Genomic DNA, 20,042 nt, shown 5'->3' with positions numbered 1-20,042 from the left:
TCTGTCACTACCATCATTAATGTCTGTTCCTCTCATGACGGATCAGAGAGCAGCAAACATTCACAAATCTGTTAGCCCTTAGTTGTCTGTGTGCATTAGCCCTAAAGGGCCTTATATAAGCCAACAATCAGCAGACTGAAAGTTCTAGTAAGCCTCGGGACTAAAGATAAGTTAATATACTCGATCAAATACCTCCGCCGCATAGCTCCCGGCACCAGGGAAGGTGAGAGGGGCAGTAAAAATTTGATGCCCCGGAAGTGTTTATGTACCGTGAGCCATGCGGCGGAGGTAGTCGATCAAGTATATTCGCTCATCTCTACTAGGGACTGGTGACCCAAATGGAGCTGTGAGTATGTAGTGTGATATAGGATAGCCGTCTGACCACTGAGACATCACTGATCCTGAGAAGGGGGTCTAGTTCCACTAACCTAATGAAGTGGTAGGCCAAGCATGCACACAGCTGCTCCTTTCATTCTTTAAGACGGTGCCAGAGATAGTTCTGGTATTAATAACAACAGACAGTTATGGACTATTACGTGGCCATTATTGACATGTATAAAAGTCATGTGACCATATCGCTGTCTTTGGTGCTATTGTAGATGTCTGTGATGGAAAATATGCAGCACATTAATCTCAATTCACATAGAGATACCCACATACTCTATGTATAAAGCTGTGTTTAGTGTCAGCCCCTGCTCCTATACCCAGGGGCGTAACTAGCAAAGACTTGGGGCCACACAGTATAATGCCCCATTTACACACTATAATGTCCCATAGTGGCCTTCAGACAGTATAGCGGCAACACATCGCCAGTCTTCCCGCTGCGCTTTAGACAATCGGTAGAGTTTTCCTTCACGGACTTTCTGCCTCAATTATATCTATGGGGAAACCACCGGCGTTTCTGTAGGTATAATTGACACGTGCTGGTTTTGTGTCCGCACCACGGTTTTTACCACAATGTGGACCCCTTTGCCCTGACTGTAAAACTTTTTCCCATGGCATTTCCACCTTGGGAAAATCGCGGCATTTACACCCCATGAGGCCCCGACCTTAAAAAGTTTTTTAATAGCAAAAACAGACCTCATATAAAAAAAAAATTAAAAAAACAAAAAACAAAACATGCAGAAATAAAAAGAATGTAAAAATAAAGCCTGAAGTGTCACTGAAAAAAGAGGCAGAATGAGCTGAATAACGCAAATGATAAAAATGTGTCTGGTCCTGGAGCAGAAATTAGTCCGGTACTGAAGAGGTTAAAAAAAAACCCCAGCAGGGCCCGGTGAGGTCGCAGGTGACGTCACTGTCTATACCGTTCGGTTTTACACCGGGACTTCTCTTGCTGACGTTCCCCCATCACTTGCACTTCGCGCATGCGCGGCGTCTCATCTCCATGGTGCCTGAGTACACACGGCGGCATGGAGGAGCGGGGTTATGACGATTACACGGTGTTCACCGGCTCTTCTGAGCACGACGTGACGTGCAGCAAGATATTCTGGAACTCGGTGACCCTGCAGCCGCCGCTGGAGTCCAGACTGGTGTCCGGGGATGTGGAGCAGAGGCTGAGGGCGGCCGGGACGGGGAGGCTGCGTGAGTGACAGACATAGGAGCTGGGCGTTACTTCTGTGCCAGCCTGCAGAGACACCTTGTATACATTAGCATTGGGCGGGGGATATATCAGATATAAATATGTAACCTGACCTATATGATGTATAAATGGTCTGGTGTTTTACTATTGGCGCTCTTGTAAACTATATGTAAATTCAGATGAGGCGGTTCAGCTTGGTAAAGCTTATCAGACCTCAGCAATGCTCCATGAAATTACTTGTAAAACAAAAAAAAGCCATGAAAGGTGGAGATGGAGAAAATAAAAATAAAAAAGTTGCCGAGCGTTATCGCCATGTGTCATTAAAGGGTTAAAGAAATAATGAAAGGTATGGTAGATTTCATATACGTGTATCATAGCATATATAATACATTACATATATATACACACACACATATATATATATATATATATATATATATATATATATATATATATATATCTACGACTATGTAGCAGTATTATACCGCCATCTGAACACAGCCTATGTATGCTGGCAGTAATATGTCACCCACACCTTATACACGATGGGGCCCCATAATAATCAGACATGCTAAACATATATTATAGATTTTTCTGTAAGCGCCAGCTATCTGTGTTGGCGAATAGAAATCTGGGCACTATGGACTATTAACTAGTATTGATCTTGTCCCCTATGTGTTACCATCATGAGGTGTGGTTTACAGCATATGCACAATCCCCCCGTCTAGCCGCAGAGTACGCCGGGCTCCTGTAGCCCTTACTGGGCCATTAATCCTCTAATCGCTACATTAAATAGGACTGGAGTTCACTAAAATGACACTAGAGCTGAAACCGCCTTGTCAGGAATACATAATTAAAGGGATCAATACACATTTACTTTTACTCACCGATCCCGTATAATGTATTATTCTAAAGATAAACAATGGCGACAAGAGTACCTGCATGGGGGGGAGGGGGGCAATGCTGGACTGCTGCGTGATTGCCGAATATTTATTCATTAGTATCTGTCTTTTTAATTACCAGAAAAGAATTCTACACGTCAGGAACTGGAAGATCTCAGTAAGTATGAGATATATGGCTTCATGACTGTATAGAGGAAGAGTAACCATAAGCGGGCATATATAGGGCTTTATCGTGTATTGTTACCCCCCTGTCTCTGACCAACCCTAGTGGAGATGGTGTGTACTGTTCTTAAATAGGTTACCCAGCCATTTTGATATTGATGACCTATACTACATACGATAGGCCATCTTTATGAAAAGACAGGACAACCCCTTTAATAACTGACCCTAGACTGCACGTCTCTCTTCCTTGCGTAGATTGTACAACAGCTTAAATTCTGTGTCACTGTAATGTGATGTCTCTAGGAAAAATCCATTCACAGAATCCAGGCTGCTGGAAGTGGCAGGCATTCATTACTGGTAATGGCTGCAGAGTAATGGCGAGAAATATAAAAAAAAAATTCCCTGTTTATAAATATAACACTCTGGCTTAAAGAATTTTTAATATCAAACGATTTGGTCAGAGGGAGGATGTACTTTCTTAGGCCCGGTTCACATCTGCATTTGGGTTTCTGTTCAGGTAGTCCGCTTGTGGCACTTTTCTCTCCGCATGTTTTGTGCAGAAACCACATGGACCCCATTATAGTCTATGGGGTCAACGCAGGGCCGTAACTACGGGGTAGCAGTGGTAGCAGCTACCACAGGGCCCAGGACATTAGAGGCCCGACGACAGCCGCTACTGCTGCGTTTTATTTTTCCTTAATAGGCCATTACCGGCTGGAGTTACTCTTTAACGATCCTGGCAGGGGTCGGAATTGTTAAGTGACACCATGGGCGCCACAAACACTATTATTATACTCTGGAGTATAATGATCGGAGGCCCAGGAGAGGTAAGAGAACATAAAAAACAGTGTTAATTACCTCTCCACGCACCAGGCAGGCTTCGGGCCTAGTTGTGTGACATCCTGGCCGTCATTGAAGATGGCCGACACCACCGAGGAGCGCAGTGAAGCCGGAGATAGGTAAGTAACAGTGTTTTTTATGTTTCTATCCCCCTCAGTCTCCAATTATTATACTTTGGGGTGCAGGGGCCACAATGGGGCATAATAGTGTGTGCATGGGCCACTACGGGGCATAATAGGGAGGGGGCATGTCAAAAGTTCGCCACGGGGCCCTGCCATTCATAGTTACGCCACTGGGTCAGCGGTTTTCCTTAGGTAACAAAGTACAGAACACAAAATGAAAGCTGCACCATGGTTATAAGGGTTAGTTCACACGGGGAGCGGAAGCGCGGATTTTGGCACCGAGAGTGACGCGGGGCTAAAATCCGACTATCGCGGCTTCCGCCAGTCGCGGCTTCTCCCTCCTGGGTAGGCTCAAATGAATGGGCCGACTCCGTAGGAATCCGCCTGACGAAAGGACAGCTCGCTTCTTTTTACTGCTACCAGTCTCCAAAGACCACCATTGTGAGGGGGCGGATTATGACGTGGATTCCGCGCCATAATCCGCTCCCTCTGTGCCCGGGTGAGCTAGCCCTAAATCTTCCCTATTTTCTATAAATTTATTCTTGTAATACAATTGTTAGTACGACCCCACATGAAATATTATCGTCAAAGAGAATATTATACACTGTTAGAAAAAGTGCTGAATTTCCAGAATGCTTCCCGGTGCTGGAGATATTGATGCTGTTAGTTTCGGCACCAATATCTCCCCACTGTCAGAAAGACGGGCCTTACAGTCTAGCGTCATTGCTGGGTTGTAAGCAATGCCCCCTCTGACACTACAAGACTATGGAAGAGTACTGTCAGTGGGGCGCACTCACAGCTCAGTGATGATGCTAGGCTGTAAGGTCGGCCTTTCTGACAGTGGGGAGATATCGGTGCCGAAACTAACGGCATCAATATCTCCAAACACTGCATACCAGGAAAACTAACAGTGCGCCGAATTCAGCACACTGTTGGCTTTCTAGCAGTATATAATACCACACATCTGTGAAATGTAATCTTTCAAGGGGTCTGCCAGGAATTGGAGTAACCCGTAGGGACGCCGGGGAGGTGTCAAATTATATATATATATATATATATATATATATATATATATATATATATATTCAGCTGTCCATCAGGGACACACCTCACCCCTATTGTGCCCGTGGGTTCTGATGGGAACTAGGGGCCCAACAATTTCCTCCAGGTCTGTCAATGATGAAAGCCAGAAACTGGGTCTTATTTACAGGTCTGTCAATGTAATACCTGCAAGTATAATACAGGGCAATAGAGCAGCATCGTACTGCATTTATACATCATTCCTTTGTGCAGTGTGAAGTGACTTGCATCTCTCCAAGCTCATACCATTAATAAGATTTTCTGTCTTATTTCAGAGACTGAGTATTTTTTATTGGAAGCGCAGAGAGTGCAAGATCTAGAACAACGATCCATTTATATGCAAAAAGTAAGTGTAAGATTTCTTATCTTATCCCTGAGCCTGTAATGCGGTAAATGACAGGGATGTGCATACTGTAAATCTTTGTATCCATGACCTGTGTACTTGCATAAGTTTGGGCCATACAAAAACCATGATGGCATGTGACTGTATTGGTTTTTAAAGAGAACCTGTCAAGATAAACAGAATGCCATATGCCACCCATCATGTCAGTGTTGCTGTGCCCCTGAACAACTTGCCATTTATTTTTTGGTGAGGGGTCTTTTTTAAGTTAATTGTTAGGTCGGGGCCCCATGGGATGTAAACGCCGTGATTTGTCCGCAGCGGAGACGCTGACAATACACTATTATATGACGTCCCAGCGAGCTGCTGAGATGCCGGAACAATCACAGGCACGGTACGAGGATCAAGTTCAGCAGCAGGCCAGCTTGAGAGCTGCCGAAACGCCAGAGCAAGTGGATCATCGATGTCAACAACACGCTCAATATGTGGCGTCCCAGCAAGCTGCTGAGATACCAGAACAATCACTGACACGACGCGAGGAACAAGTCGAGTGGCAGGACAGCTTGAGAGCTGTCGAAACGCCGGAGCAGGTGAACCATCAATGGCAGCAATTTGCTGAATATAGACGGATCATTGATGCCAACACCACGCAGAAGAAGTCGCGGGCAGAGGCTAGTGGCTCTATAAATGACATCTATTTGCTTCTCATACAGAAATAAGAGTCAGGGCTCGTTCACATCTGCGCCTGGTCTCCGTTCTGCAGGTTTCCGTTTCCTGCCTAAAACAGAGGCAGGAGACGGAAACCTGCAGGAGTCTCTCTCACCCATTCATTCGGACATGCAGTACTCTGTGTCCGGATAAAAAAATTCTGGTTTCGCGGCGGAGAGCATAAAACGCTCACCGCCGCTCACGGCCGGACCCGGTCTGTGCTTTCCGTCTTCTGGCATGCAGAAGACGGAAACCACAGAACGGAAAGAAGAACGCTGGTGTGAACCTAGCGTCAGTATTCAACAGGAAATTTCTTATAAATTAGTCCTATGTATATGTAATATAACATCTATAAGGACTGCTCTATTGTGAGGGCCATAGTAGTTGTCAGTTCCCTTCCCCCACCCTGGAGTGTATGAACGCTTATACGTCAATGCCTATTTCATGGCTGAATGATACCTTTTAATTAGAAATAATCTATTTTATTATTATTATAACAAATCCAACCAATTTTGCTGATAGAAAATCCTCTTTCCAGCCTAAAGATTGAAAGCCCTAATACTGTGTGCACATAATAGACCACAGGAATGTCAGATTTATGTGGGCAGTGTATTTAGTTAATAGAGTTTCCTCTGTAGAAGATAGCAGACATGAGCGATGGAGGGGTCAGCGTGGGCTTCAATCTTCTACTTTCTGGCAGCTGTAGGCCTCTGCCAGGGATATACTATGAACTAAAAGATAGAGGGGGATGGGGGGGACTATGATTTACAGCTGTTAAAAGTATCTCATCTGTCGGGGTCATTTCTGTGTCATCCTGAATAAATAGCTTTATTATATCATTGCAATCATGTAGGTTTTATTGAATACATTGCTTGGCTGCTTATAACTGGAAATGCTTATGTGCTTGCCATGCAGTATATGAATATATGCCCCTTTCAGGACCAGCATTATCTAGTGGCACAGTAGGTATAACGTAAGTGCCCCCTTCAGCTTACTAAATAGTTGCATTACCTTCGACAGCAAGACTCGTAACCAAACAATTTCTATAGTTTTCTATCAGCCCATCAATGAGTCAGTCTTGCTGAAGTTTAGGGGAAATTTGTGTAGCCAGGAGCACCCCTGTGTAGAGAAAAGCAATGGACAGCAGAAAAATGGCGTTGAAGCAGTGCAGCGCTCATGGACGGTAAAGTGGATCAGATCGAATCACATTGACCCTTGTGAGAAGGTGACAGACAGAGTGCTGGAGTCCAGATATATTAGCCCAAGGTTTCTGACATATGTGTGGTCCAGGGTGGATCTGGAGTAGGCCTCAGCCCAGGTGTAGATCCTTGGCTCAGTACTGGGCAAGAATAAGGCTGCAGCTCTTGTATTCCAGTGCAGGTCCATGAGGTGAAAGGAGGTGTATGGTTCTGTCCTGTAACCCCAAGTCCGGTGAGACAATATTGTGCCTGTTTTGTTCGTGTGGCTGGTAGTAAGCCACACGTATAGTTAAGTTATCAGTTCTGTTTAGTTAGGGCGGGTTCACACCTGCGCTCGGTCTCCGCTTTGCAGGTTTCTGTCTTCTGCCCAAGAAACTGGACAGGAGACAGAAACCGGCAGTCAGTTTTCAAACCCATTCATTTGAATGGGTTTGCAAAGCGAGCGCCCGTGAGCATTTTCTGCCTCTCTGCGGCGAAACCGGGTTTTTTTAACCAGACACAAAGTCGGACATGCAGGACTTTGTGTCCGTTTAAAAAAAAACAACGTTTTGCCGTGGAGACCAGAAGACGCTCACGAGCGCACACTGACTGCCGGGTTTCCGTCTCCTGTCCAGTTTCTCGGGCAGAAGACGGAAACCCACATAGTGGAGACCAGGCGCAGGTGCAAACCCGCCCTCAGATGAGCAGGTTTTTATTTTTATTTTTTTTGTCGAAGTTAAGTCTGTATTTTGTTTTGTTCATTTTGTGCCAGTCAAGGTTTATTTCTTTTCCTATTTTTTTCTAAACAAACCAGTTTGCTGTACGTTTTGTGTCCCTGTCTTGACTGTTTGCGTCCGCACCACTGCTTCTACCAAGCTAACTTCCCCACACCCTTCAAAAAAAAAAAAAATCAGGCCTGGGCCCCACGTGGTGTAAACTCTGCAGTTTGGCCTCGGTGGAAAAACCACGGTGTTTTACAGTCACTTCAAAGTGCAAAAAATACGCACAGCGTGTCAATTATATCTACGGATATGCTGGCGGTTTCCCTATAAGTATAATTGAAGAAGAAAGTACCTGTGTACCTTATACTTATAGGGAAACCGCCGGCATATCCGTAGGAATCCTCTGTGGACTTTCTGTGGAAAACACTGCGGGAAAAAACGTGATGCGGTTTTTTTCCACAGCCCTTTTTTTGCAGATGTTCCCTGTGGAGATCCCGTAGAAGATCAGATAGGTGTGGACTTGTTTGAGCTGGGACACCTATTAGGCCAGCCTCACATATAGCTGAAATCACACCTATATACTGTGCCCAGGGTTCTCAAATAGAGTATTAAGTGACATGCAAATATCCTGGCAGTACCACGGTTTTACACGTAAAGCCACGTAACCATTTTATCGGTATGCAGGCACCACTTTGTAAGAACCCATCTTTTGTCAGTCTCGGGTAATTGCCCAAAATGGGTAACCTTTGACCTGTTTGCCAAGAGTTGTGGAGAGCGGTCCCATTTTAAATACTGCAAGCGTGGGCATTTTGCTATGTGCCATTACTGGGGGCTCTTGCGTTTGCTCAGCGTCTATAAGGGATCTGTTCTGCTGATATTTTCCTTTTGCAGAGATTCCAGTCGCTGATGCCTTGTATAGCCGGTCAGGAGAATACAGCTGACATGTGAAAAGCCCCTAATGTTTGGTTTTATGTGCCATTGATTGTGGAGACTTTGCTTCTTGACTAGCGCTGTTGTTTCCGTACCATATTTGTAGTTCATCTTCTAGGAAAGAAAATCATTAGACATCGAAACCGGGATGCCAGCATTCGTCTTCTCAGATTGATCCTTGTCAGAGGGATATAGGGGCTACTTAGTACCTTAATGGAGAAATGTCAGATGTATTAAATGAATTGAATGAAGTAATTAAACTCCAGGCTTTGTAAAATCCCATTATGTATTTCTCAATGATTCCTCAGCCATTGGTCTCACAGAGAATAAAAAGATTTTGCATTGATCTCTTGTTGTTAATAGTAATAGTACCCTATGTAAAAGGTGGACACAAATGGGAAAAAGGGAAACCTGGCATTGTCTAGTTCTGCGTACACCTAGAGTAGTCGCTCAGTAAACATGTGCAATGTTGGGGACAATTTTTGGCAGGGCATTTTTTTGACAGGACCTGAGTAACAATAAAATAGAGCTAAAGCATGGTATGAATTGCGCATGACCCATCCACTTTTTATACAGACAAATTGCCATACTTATACATTCTTGTCTGTGTCAGGTACTGCAACACCTTGTTTATGATGAGGTCAAAGTCGTGTTTATGACTAATTGACCAACAATCCTGAGTACCGTATTTTTCGGACTATAAGACGCACCGGACCATAAGACGCACTAAGGTTTTAGAGGAGGAAAATAGGGAAAAAAAATTTTTTAAGGAAAAAAAATTGGTGAAATATTTAATAACCTAATAATATAATATTTCACCAATGTAAATAGAACCAGGGGCTTTCGGACACAGGGATACCAAATGTGTATGTGTTTCACAGTAATGTTTTTGTTTTATATGTATTCTAGGGATATGGGGGTGATTTGAACATATCTATCTATCTAATCTATCTGTCTGTCTATCTATCTGTCTATCTAATCTCATCCATGGATGGAAAGAGACACCCTGCAGTGAAGCTATGCAAGAAGAGAAAAAGGGGCGGGCCAGACGGGTGAAGGAGGTGTGGTTTTCTAAGCAAACTTGATAACACGCCTCTTTCACCCGTCTGGCTCGTCCCTCCTTCACTACCTCTCAGATCTTGCTCCTGCAATGAAGCCACACAGGCAGTGAAGGAGGGGCGGGCCAGACGGGTGAAGGAGGCGTGGTTTCAAGCTTGCCGAGAAAACCACGCCTCCTCCTCCCGTTTGGCCCGCCCCTCCTTCCCTGTCTGTGTCGCATGTTTGCAGGAGCCAGATCTGAGAGGCAGTGAAGGAGGGGCGGGCCAGACGGGAGAAAGAGGCGTGGTTTTCTCGGCAAGCTTGAAACCACGCTTCCTTCACCTGTCTGGCCCGCCCCTACTTCCCTGCCTCTCATATCTCGCTCCTGCAAACACGCGACACAGACAGGGAAGGAGGGCCAGAGCAGGCAGGCACCGTGCTGCTCTCCTTTTGATTCTCATAAACAGGACACAGACGCTGCACATGCTGCATTCGGACTATAAGACGCACACACATTTTCCTCCCATATTGGGAGGAAAAAAAGTGCGTCTTATAGTCCGAAAAATACGGTAACTGTTTTCGCCCTAATTAATTAGGCTGAGTGCCAGGCGGTGAAGAAGTCACACAACTCTATATGTTGGTATTAGTTTCTCTTTCAACCAAGAAGGAAATACTGACGCACTTTTATTAAAACAACGTGGGGTTAAATAGCAGAGAAAGGGAGAGAGATAACAACAATGTACGTTTTCGTATTTATTCCTGATAGGTATGGTACATCTCAATCAAACAGAAAAAGTTTAAGCAGTTCCAAATATAGCCAACTACTCCCGGTCCTGTGTGGTAACCTTGGGGAGCTGTCTTCTGGCAGCAAGCCAAGCATTTGTTTTTCTTGCACCCATCTTAGATGCAGGCGCCATCTTATCATATAACATTATACCAGTTTCAAGCATAAGCAACTATATCTAATATTCAGCTTTTAAGGATAACAATGTTTTTCATGATTAGAACCTTCACATTTACTTGAATAGGATAAGTTGTATCAAACGTAGGCTGGGGCCCCACATGGAGTAAACACAGCGTTTTATAGTCACTGCAAAGTGGATGGGATTCTAGCAAATCCCATTCCCACTTTGCGCGAAAATATGTGGTGTGGACACTCAGCTATTTCCAAAATGGATGCTATTTTGGAAATCGTAGTATGTGAATTATATCTATGGAAATGGCGGCAGTTTCCGTATAAGAAATAATTGAAACAGAAAGTCTGAAGTGGAAACCTCTACAAACTTTCTGTGAAAAAAGTGGTGTGGGGAGAACCGCTGCGGGGCGCCATGTGGGGCCTTCTCCTTAAAGGAAGTCTGCCATCAGAACCTGGTATATTAATCCAGCCCTGCAAATGAGTTAGGGTTACCCGAATCAAATTTTGTCTTCCCCATGTGAATTGCTGCAATCCTATATGACCAAGCCTGCAGAATAAAGAAACCGTGTATTTCAGAGAGGACGACATGACAAAGTACATCGCACACAGCTCCAATAATGTGAAAATTGTCATATTGGCGAGCCAAATCCGATATTAGAGAGACAAATGAATTCTGGGCACTCAGACAAACATTGGCAATGTAGAGAATCTGTGTTATGTCTCTAGTGACCCGAGCATCTCCGCACCCATTATCAGTAATGTCATATTTCCACTCCCCTGTCTGTAGATGCCAGTTTTCCAGATCGGTCCCTACTAAAGTCCTATTATTGACTGCCACTTTATGGAGATTGAGGTTTTTAATTATTTTCTTTACAGGTGTAAGTACCATAAGTAGTTTCCCAGAAGACTGTGCCGGAAAGCTTGTATATTAATAGAGTGCGCTCCCCAAGGAGCATTGAGCTCTTAACAGATCCCCTGACAGCTTTACATTCACATATGCTGCTGTAAATACATTATTTTATGTAATCCAGAGAAGTCTATAAACCTCCGGAGAGAATAGCTTATTGCAGAATCTATAAAAGTCCCAGCTAGCAGACTATTATGGGGTATCTGTGGCTGTTGCAATGTTATGGGGGCATCTGTTGCTGCTGCACTGTTATGGGGAGTATCCAACACTGAGCCACTGTTATATAGGGGATCTTACTGGTCCGTTGTTATAGTGCACTGTGATAAGGGGCATCCTTGGCTTTTACACTATTATGGGGGTGGCATTGACATGCACACTGCTATGAGGAGGGGCAGCTGTGGCTATTGCACAGTTCTGAAGAGTATTGGTGACAGGTCCACTGTTATATGGAGGAAATGACTGGTCCATTGTTATGGGGGCACTGTTATGGGCTGGGGAATCTGTGGCTGTTGCACATTCATAGTGAGTAGCCATTCAATATGGCAGCTGAGCCTCCTAGGGGGCAATTTGCTGCACAGTATTATGTGGGGCATAATTGGAATTGTCATTGGGGCAGCTGTAGTAGGGGCACTGTCATGTAGGCATCTGTGGCTAAGATATACACATTCCAGTCATATTAATGTGACCACCACCTACTTTTGACGTCAACGTTAAATAACCAATGGCAGAAGGCGCGTGTCATCAGCCATCTGGGTGCGCTCATCATTGTGGAAGGCTCGATGGATCAACACAAGTATGCATCTATCCTTGCGGACCATGTTCACCCCTACATGCGAATTGGTTTTCCTCAGGATGATGGCATCTACCATCAGGACAATGTGACGTGTCATAAAGCTCGCAGTGTACGTGTGTGGTTCGAGGAGCACCAGGATGAGTTTACAGTACTCCCTTGGCCAGCAAATTCCCCCAGACTTGAACTCAATTGAGAATCTGTGGGACCACCTCGATCGGGTTGTTCGCGCCATGGATGCTCAACCACGTAACCTAGTGCAGCTGGCCACGGCACTGGAGTCGGCATGGCTCAACATTAGAGATGAGCGAACACTGTTTGGATCAGCCGATCCGAACAACACGCACCCATAGAAATGAATGGAAGCACCTGTGACGCTGACTTTGCCGGCGGCCGGCCGGAGTCACAGGTGCTTCCATTCATTACTATGGGTGCGTGCTGTTCGGATCGGCTGATCCGAACAGTGTTCGCTCATCTCTACTCAACATCCCAATGAACATCATCACAACATCTGCTCCCTTCCTGCACATCTCACAGCGGTCCGCTCTGCCAAAGGTGGTTGCTCTGGATTTTGACAGGTGGTCACATTAATGTGACTGGACTGTGTAAATATATATATATAATATGTGTTCACATGTCAGTGTGTATGTGCATACTGTATATCAAGGGGTTAAACTACTACTGTAATGAAATATCTCCCTAATGCCTGCCTATCTCCATTACAAACCTAACTAATATGGACAGTCCCGATTCCCTTAATAATCTCAATTAGATTATAAATGCATCCCATGAATTTCTATCCAGCAATCCTTTTACCATGCAAGTATTAATGGAGCGTAATGAATTCTCTAAAAGTCATTAGATGTGGCTCTGAATCTGGAGTAAGTGTAGCAGGTAAGTGGTCAGACTCATTCAGAGCATTAACTATAGACATGAGAGAGCGGACACTTTCTGCTGTAATCCTCAGAGATATATATGTGTGATATGTGTGAAAAGCACATCCAGTTTCTGCTACACCGGCACGTACAGTTAACAGGCTGCACAAACTTGCAAGAGCAGGATATTACATTTCTTGTACTGATCATGAATTACACCCTGTGCTGTAGTTATTATAGAAAGCCTGGCTTCATCTGCAGGTTGTGGCTGTAGGCTATCTTCCAAATCCATAGCAAATTTACCTCTTACAAATCATGATTGTGTGAACTTACTCCAACTATCCCACTGTGTTACAGGAGCTCATATAGGGGAGCTCATATAAGCTGTTAGGTGTGTGTCCGTCGGCTCACTTGTTGACTATTTGTAATGGCTGCTCAGGATTTGTTACGCTTCTCACTGGAAATATTGGTGTGGTATTAGCTGGACTGAGATACAGAGTATAAGAATTTATCTGTTTTTCACTGGTATGGACTTTCCTAGTCAAGTTCCTAGTTTGCGTTCCCGGTATCACCAATGACTGGTGGCAGTAGTGCTGTAGAAACGGCAGTGAAGTCAAGAACAGAGCCAGGAATAGAACAACATGCACCAGACCAAAAACCGCAGCAAAATCTGCAACAAAAAAGCAGCTTTTCTGCAACCTGGGGCCTCAGCCCACATTGCGGAAACAAAGCTTATTTTTATTGCAGATTTTGATGCAGTTTTTTGAGCCAAAGCCAAGAATGGCTACAAAAGGAATGGCAAATATATAGGAAGTTCTTATACTTCTCTCTTCTGCTCAATCCACTTCTGGCTTTGGCAAAAAAAAAATGCAGCAAAATCTGCAACAAAACTGCATTTCCGCAACGTGGGGCCACAGCCTAAGACTGAAACCCCACGTGGTGTAAATGCTTTAGTAAAAACCACTGTGTTTTATAGTCCATGCAAAGTGGATGGGATTCTAGTAAATGTTTTGTATATAAACATGTCTTGACTGGTGGCTTTAGCCTCAGATCTATTTGTAATGGGAAGGAATATCGTAAAACGTGGATTCTTCTGTACCTTTGGTCTCCTTTTTTGCTCCTGTATTCCTCTGCCGATTTTCTTTCCAATAATTTGAATTGCAAATCCACCACATTCCTCTCCTGTGTGGGTGTATCGTAAGACTCATGCACATGACTGAGTGTGCAGGCCAAGGGGGTCCGATATTTTATTGGAGTTCACTGAGATGATATCTGCGTGCCTTATATCTCCTATGGATTTCAGGACCTGATGATAGGATCTGCTTTATAATTAACAGAACGGAGCATCGGACCCCTCCTCAGAAGAGCTTCACACACAAGATCACGTACATGAGGCCTTAGAATATGTTCCAGCATTTCGAAGGATGCAAGTAGATTGTATTGTTTGTTTGTGGTGGTGTATCTATACAGGCTGCAGTGTTGGCAGTCGTGACCAGGCCCAGAACCCTGCAGGGTCCTAAAGGTCTTTCTGAAACACAAAATATACCATTATTCTAAATGGCACAATATAGGTCGGGGTCTCTTTACAGATTTTTGCACTAGGCCCTGGACCTTCAAGTTGTACATGCATGTGTTAATTGGCTATTAAAACCAAACATTTTTCAGCAAAATTGTGTATATTGATGACCTATCCTTGGCACAGTGGCTCAGTGGTTAGCACTGAAGTCCTGGGTTTGAATCCAGCCAATGAGTACATTTTCTTGGAGTTTGTATGTTCTCTCCGTGTTTGCGTGGGTTTCGTCTCATACTCCAAAATTTAGATTGTGAGGTTGCTGTGGAATATGACGGGGCTGTATAAGTAAGTTAAATAAATAATATGTGGTCAGTGGGTCTGATACCTGTGATCCATCCAATAAACAGATTTTTTTTCTGGGCTATGATATTGAGGTAGAGGTAGAGTCCACGCCTGGCACCCCTTCAGAACAGCCGATTCCCAGGCTAGTTATGTCACATTCACTGGTCACATGGCCACACTTCTACTTCTTTCCATTCAGATGTTTTTGTGTTACATGGCGCTGAGCCTGGTATGCACTGAAGAGCCTGCAGTATTTGTATGAACTGCGGTCTTGGACTTCCACTGATCTGATATTGATGACCTAACGTAAGGATAGGTCATCAGTATGAAATGTCGGGAAAAACCCTTTAACAAGATTACTAATTGATGTGCAGTTTTGCCAGAAAAGCTGTGATAGTATCAGCAAAATCGTGCAGCCAATTAGCCGTCTATTGGCAAGCCCCGCCCACTTCATATAGGCGTGGCGTCAGATGGCGTGCAACGACCGCAATCCAGAACCGTACCCTAATGTCACAGTCAGATATTATACCCATGAATCAGGAAAATCCAGATGAGTAGGGCTATAGAGAGAAGACGCTGTCGCTCCATCATTCCAGAACTAATACAAATGGCTTTCTTCTGTATCGCTATAATTACGGCTTAAGCCTCGGTTCTGTCACTCGATCTTTGCACCCATCAATACTGGGTCAATGAGGAATGGCTGGCCCTGTTTAGCTTCTATTAATGTGTACTCTTCCATGCTAAAGCTAATTGAACACATCCCGTCTGTTTTATGTGCCCAGCAGTCTGCACCCCATCGGCCATAACTTGTGCAAACTGGCAAATTTGCTGTCATTCCAGTAAAATTCTGTCCCTCTTTAATGCAAAAAGAGTGCACTGAGCGGCCGGGAGACTTGCCAGCCATCCAAATCTTTATAGTACTCCTGAAGAAGCTGAGCTATGCAGCGGGTGCATTCTGCAAGTCAGCAAATACGCGCTTGCAATTAATTGTACGAGTGGTGCTTCAGTCCATTAGGAAACATTAAACATTTCTTTCCAAATCGGATCAGCCGAGGAGCAGAGCTGCTACTGCCGGAGCCTTTAACCATTTTACTACTGTTTAGAAGAGACGGGATTTCACATATCATAGATTCTTGGATGATGTATCATTATACACATGGCGTGATATTACATGATTGTGGTTATATTACACGTTAGCTTAAAAACCCCATGAACAAAACCATATTTAAAGGGATTGTCCAGAGAGTTTAATTTAAATTAGCTTACTTTCTCAGGGGATTTATTCGACCTGGGCCTGGAGGTTCCGACCCTAGATCATGAAATTGGAACCCGCACCAGGCCCTGGTCACTCCTCCGTCCTCTTATGTTTTCACGGGTAGTTACTTGTTCTATGGGGGGCTGTATGACTAGTAAAACCAGAACCCATAAGGCCCAGTTCACATCTGCGTTCAGGTTTCTGTTCGGGGAGTCCGCTTGGAGACACACACACACACACACACAAACGGAAACCTAATCCGCATAAAAAAGTGGTGTTAGTCATTTGTCTTGATAGGTTTCCAATGAAAACAAACACGAACGTAGAATCTTTAGGGTAACATGGGGTTTTGGATCGGAACCTGAGGCGGAGGCTGCCTCAGGTTCCGATCCCAAAGCCAGGTAGCCGCGACTGAAAGCCGATGCACTGCAGCGGCATCCAGCCGCGCACTCTGCTCCAGATTAGGCCTAATGAATGGGACTAGTCCGGAGGAGGTTGTGTCTTCAGGTCGAATCGCAAGGTGACTCGGCCCGAAGAATGAGCATCTCGCTTCTTCTTTCTGAGTGGTTCCCATTGATTTCAATGGGAGCCATCTTTTTGGTCAGGGTTTTGAGGCAAATATGGCCTCACAATCCTGACTAAAAAACTCAGTGTGAACTTACCCTAACCCTCCTGTCTCCGAGCAAATCTAGTGGAGATGGTGTGTACTGTTCTTAAATAGGTTATCCAGCCATTTTGATATTCATGACCTATACTACATAGGATACGGCCTCAAAACCCTAACCAAAAAACTCAGTGCGAACTTGCCCTTATGTGGTTTAGGACGTCTTAGAAACCCAGCCATGATCTCCTTATTGTGTCCAGGTTTTCTTCTCATACACACAGTTCAGTAACCTAGCTGAGCCAATTTTCTTTGTTAGTGCAGGTGACTGCTAAGGAAAGCTGATCTTGGGGGTACTGGGTATTGGACCCCCACCATTTTGATCTAGATGACCTTTCCTAAGGAAAACTCCTTTGAAGGTACCCATACACCATAGATGGCTGTCGATTGAATGCTTGTTTGTCCATTGAAAATACATGCATGCTTGGCCAAACTGAGGGTGCATGTGTTCTTAATCGAAAGAAGGAAGAAAGATCCTTTCAGACACCCCAGGTGGGGACATAAGTGGACCTTTCACCACCTCTACCAACTACTCTTTGCAATCCTTAGTAGGTTCTACTTGACTGATTATGGCACAGCTGGTATTTTTTCTGTAGCCCCCACCGTTCCTGAACAATTATTTTTGTTACTTTTAGCACAATCATGCTTTCTACTGTCAAGTGGGTGGTCCTGGACTGGAGCAAACAGACACTAGAGAGTGTGATTGTGCTTAAAAATGACAGCTCAAAAACAGTGGGAGCTAGAGGAAAAATTCCAACGGTGTATCAAAAAATTGTAAAAAAAAATGAGAAAAGGATGGTAACATTGCCAAAACCAGCCCCACGTGTCTGCTCCCTTAAAGTGAATAGAACTAAGCTGCTATACAACACACATCTTGTGAACAGGAGAGCCGCGCTGACTCTGTACTGGTGGGTCATCAATCTTAGAAAATGGATAACCCCTTTAAATTAATGTAAATAAAGGAAGCCATGTATTAACCCGATCAGTGCTGGTTTCCTCTTACTACATTGTGGATGTTGTTCAAGCTTGCACTGTCCTAAGGCTGAGCACCACCAGGCTTCTAGAGTGGACACGCTATAAGAAACACAACTGGCCTGGAATAACGTGAGATGTATGCACCACGAGGCAGGGCTTACATGATGTGTTTTTTGTTTTTTTTTGTTTTTTTTTTAAGAATTCACCACGTCTTGAGAAAAACATGCCATATAAGCCCAACTTATTTCTTTCTTTATTAGCATATGAAATCTGTTCCTGCTGTGTAGAATGCCTTTTTGAAAATTCATTGGAGGCAAGCCCCCACCCCAAAATACTGGCGTAAAATAGTAGCAAAACGTATCTGCGCAGAAATATAGCGAAATTTTTACATTTTACATTTTATTTTACTCTGAGGGGGTGACTTGACTCTGTAAAGTTTGAAACACAGACATCCTTGACTCCTCACTTCCCCACGCACCCAACCCATATATATATATATATATATATATATATATATATATATCCATCCCACAGTAGCCCCTGCAGCCTATATTATGCCCCATAGTGGCACAGTAGACTGTGGGGCATAATAGAGGTTGCAGGGGCGCCACTTTGGGGCACAATAGAGGTTACAGGGGCCACAGTGGACCCTTCAAGCTCTATTAGGCCCCACAGTTGCACACCCATGAACTATTATTATACTCGGGGGTCTTTTCAGATGTGTATAGTATAATAATCAGAGCCCCAGGGGAGGTGAGGGAACATAATAAACAGTGTTAATTACCTCTCCAGGATCCGATGTTAATCCTAGCAGGCTTCGGGCCTATATGGTAATATCCCAGATGTTACGTGATCTGGGATATTACCATACAGGCCCAAAGCCTGTGGTAGCAGTAACAGCCTGTTGCCTTACAGGCCCAAAGCCTGTGCTAGCAGTAACAGGCTATTACCACTAGTCCAGGCTTCGGGCCTATATGGTACTGCTAGCACAGATTTCAGGCCTTTATGGTAATATCCCAGACCACGTGACGTCTGAGACATTACCATATTGGCCCGAAGCCTGCTAGGATTAACATTGAATCCCAGAGAGGTAAGTAACACTGTTTATTATGTTCCCTAACCTCCCCTGGGGCTCCGATTATTACACTTAGTATAATAATAGCGGTAGTGGGATCGCGGCCTGGGCCTATCCACTACCGCCCTTTGCAGCCTATAGTACAAGGGGAAGCGGGGGCACAGTGAGCAAGTCCGGGGACGTTGGTGAATAGGCCGCTACCTGATGGGGATACTCCAGCAGGTAGCGATCTATTATAAAACAAAAAAAAAGTTATTTTACTTACCGACCTCACGCTGCTCCCGCTGCCGCCCCTCTTCACCCAGCAGTAAAACGTGTGTGTCTCAGCGTAGGCACTGCGTAGACGTCTGAACCAGCGCAGGAGGGATGCAACTCTCCTGCGTTAGTTCAGCGCAAAAATAGTAAAAAAAAAAATCGCCCGTGCTGCCGCCCCCTCCGCAGCGCCGCCCGAGGAGGTCGCCTCACCTCGCCTCATTAGAGGTGTGGCGCTGGGTGACAGCAACAGACATTAATAACTGTAGTACGAATGTAACCAAATTTTTTACATGATGTTTGATAAATTTGGTGCAAATTATAGGAAAGCAGATTTAAGCAAAACAGAATTTCAAAATTAGCCTCATGGCTAATACATTTTTAAAATTAAGCAAGACTTTTCTCTCCATATTTTTTGTCTTTTTCGGGTTTTCATGGGTAACTGCTTTTTAAGCAGATTAGGGAAGCCAAATGCTAGTGTGAACCTAGTGTAAGTTTCACCAAAGGTGGTGATGCAATATTTTACCTTCCTATCACATCTCTTGAGTAGAGATGAGCGAACACTGTTCGGATCAGCCGATGAAATGAATGGAAGCACCTGGCACGCAGACTTTGCCAGCGGCCGGCCACTTCCATTCATTTCTATGTGAGCGTGCTGTTCGGAACGACTGTTCCGACCAGTGTTCGCTCATCTCTACTCTTGAGTAGATTGTCCTTGTATGGGCAGAATACTTGTTGGTATAAAGATATGTAAGATGACTTGTAGGATTGGATCTGATTGGGTTGCCCATGTATTGGTGACATACTTTTCAATAATGTAAAGATGTAGAAGATTGCAGTGATTTGTTGGATGTGAAATAAATCCTGTAGCAGAGGA

At 44.4% G+C, this 20,042-nt stretch overlaps 1 protein-coding gene across 1 annotated transcript in view; it reads left to right on the top strand.

The window, feature by feature from the left end:
- The first annotated feature begins 1,412 nt into the window (after window positions 1–1,412).
- The window catches only part of HOATZ (HOATZ cilia and flagella associated protein), a 37,042-nt gene continuing 18,412 nt past the window's right edge, over window positions 1,413–20,042 (top strand). The window contains exons 1-3 of the mRNA XM_075279821.1: window positions 1,413–1,584; window positions 2,606–2,641; window positions 4,964–5,034. Coding sequence (XP_075135922.1) covers window positions 1,413–1,584; window positions 2,606–2,641; window positions 4,964–5,034 — 279 coding nt within the window. The remainder of the gene's footprint in view (window positions 1,585–2,605; window positions 2,642–4,963; window positions 5,035–20,042) is intronic.

The sequence above is a fragment of the Leptodactylus fuscus genome, chromosome 6 (assembly GCF_031893055.1).
Source record: "Leptodactylus fuscus isolate aLepFus1 chromosome 6, aLepFus1.hap2, whole genome shotgun sequence".
NCBI lineage: Eukaryota > Metazoa > Chordata > Amphibia > Anura > Leptodactylidae > Leptodactylus > Leptodactylus fuscus.
Note: the sequence above shows the minus strand (reverse complement) of the source record. Positions and strands in the feature narration are given on the sequence as shown.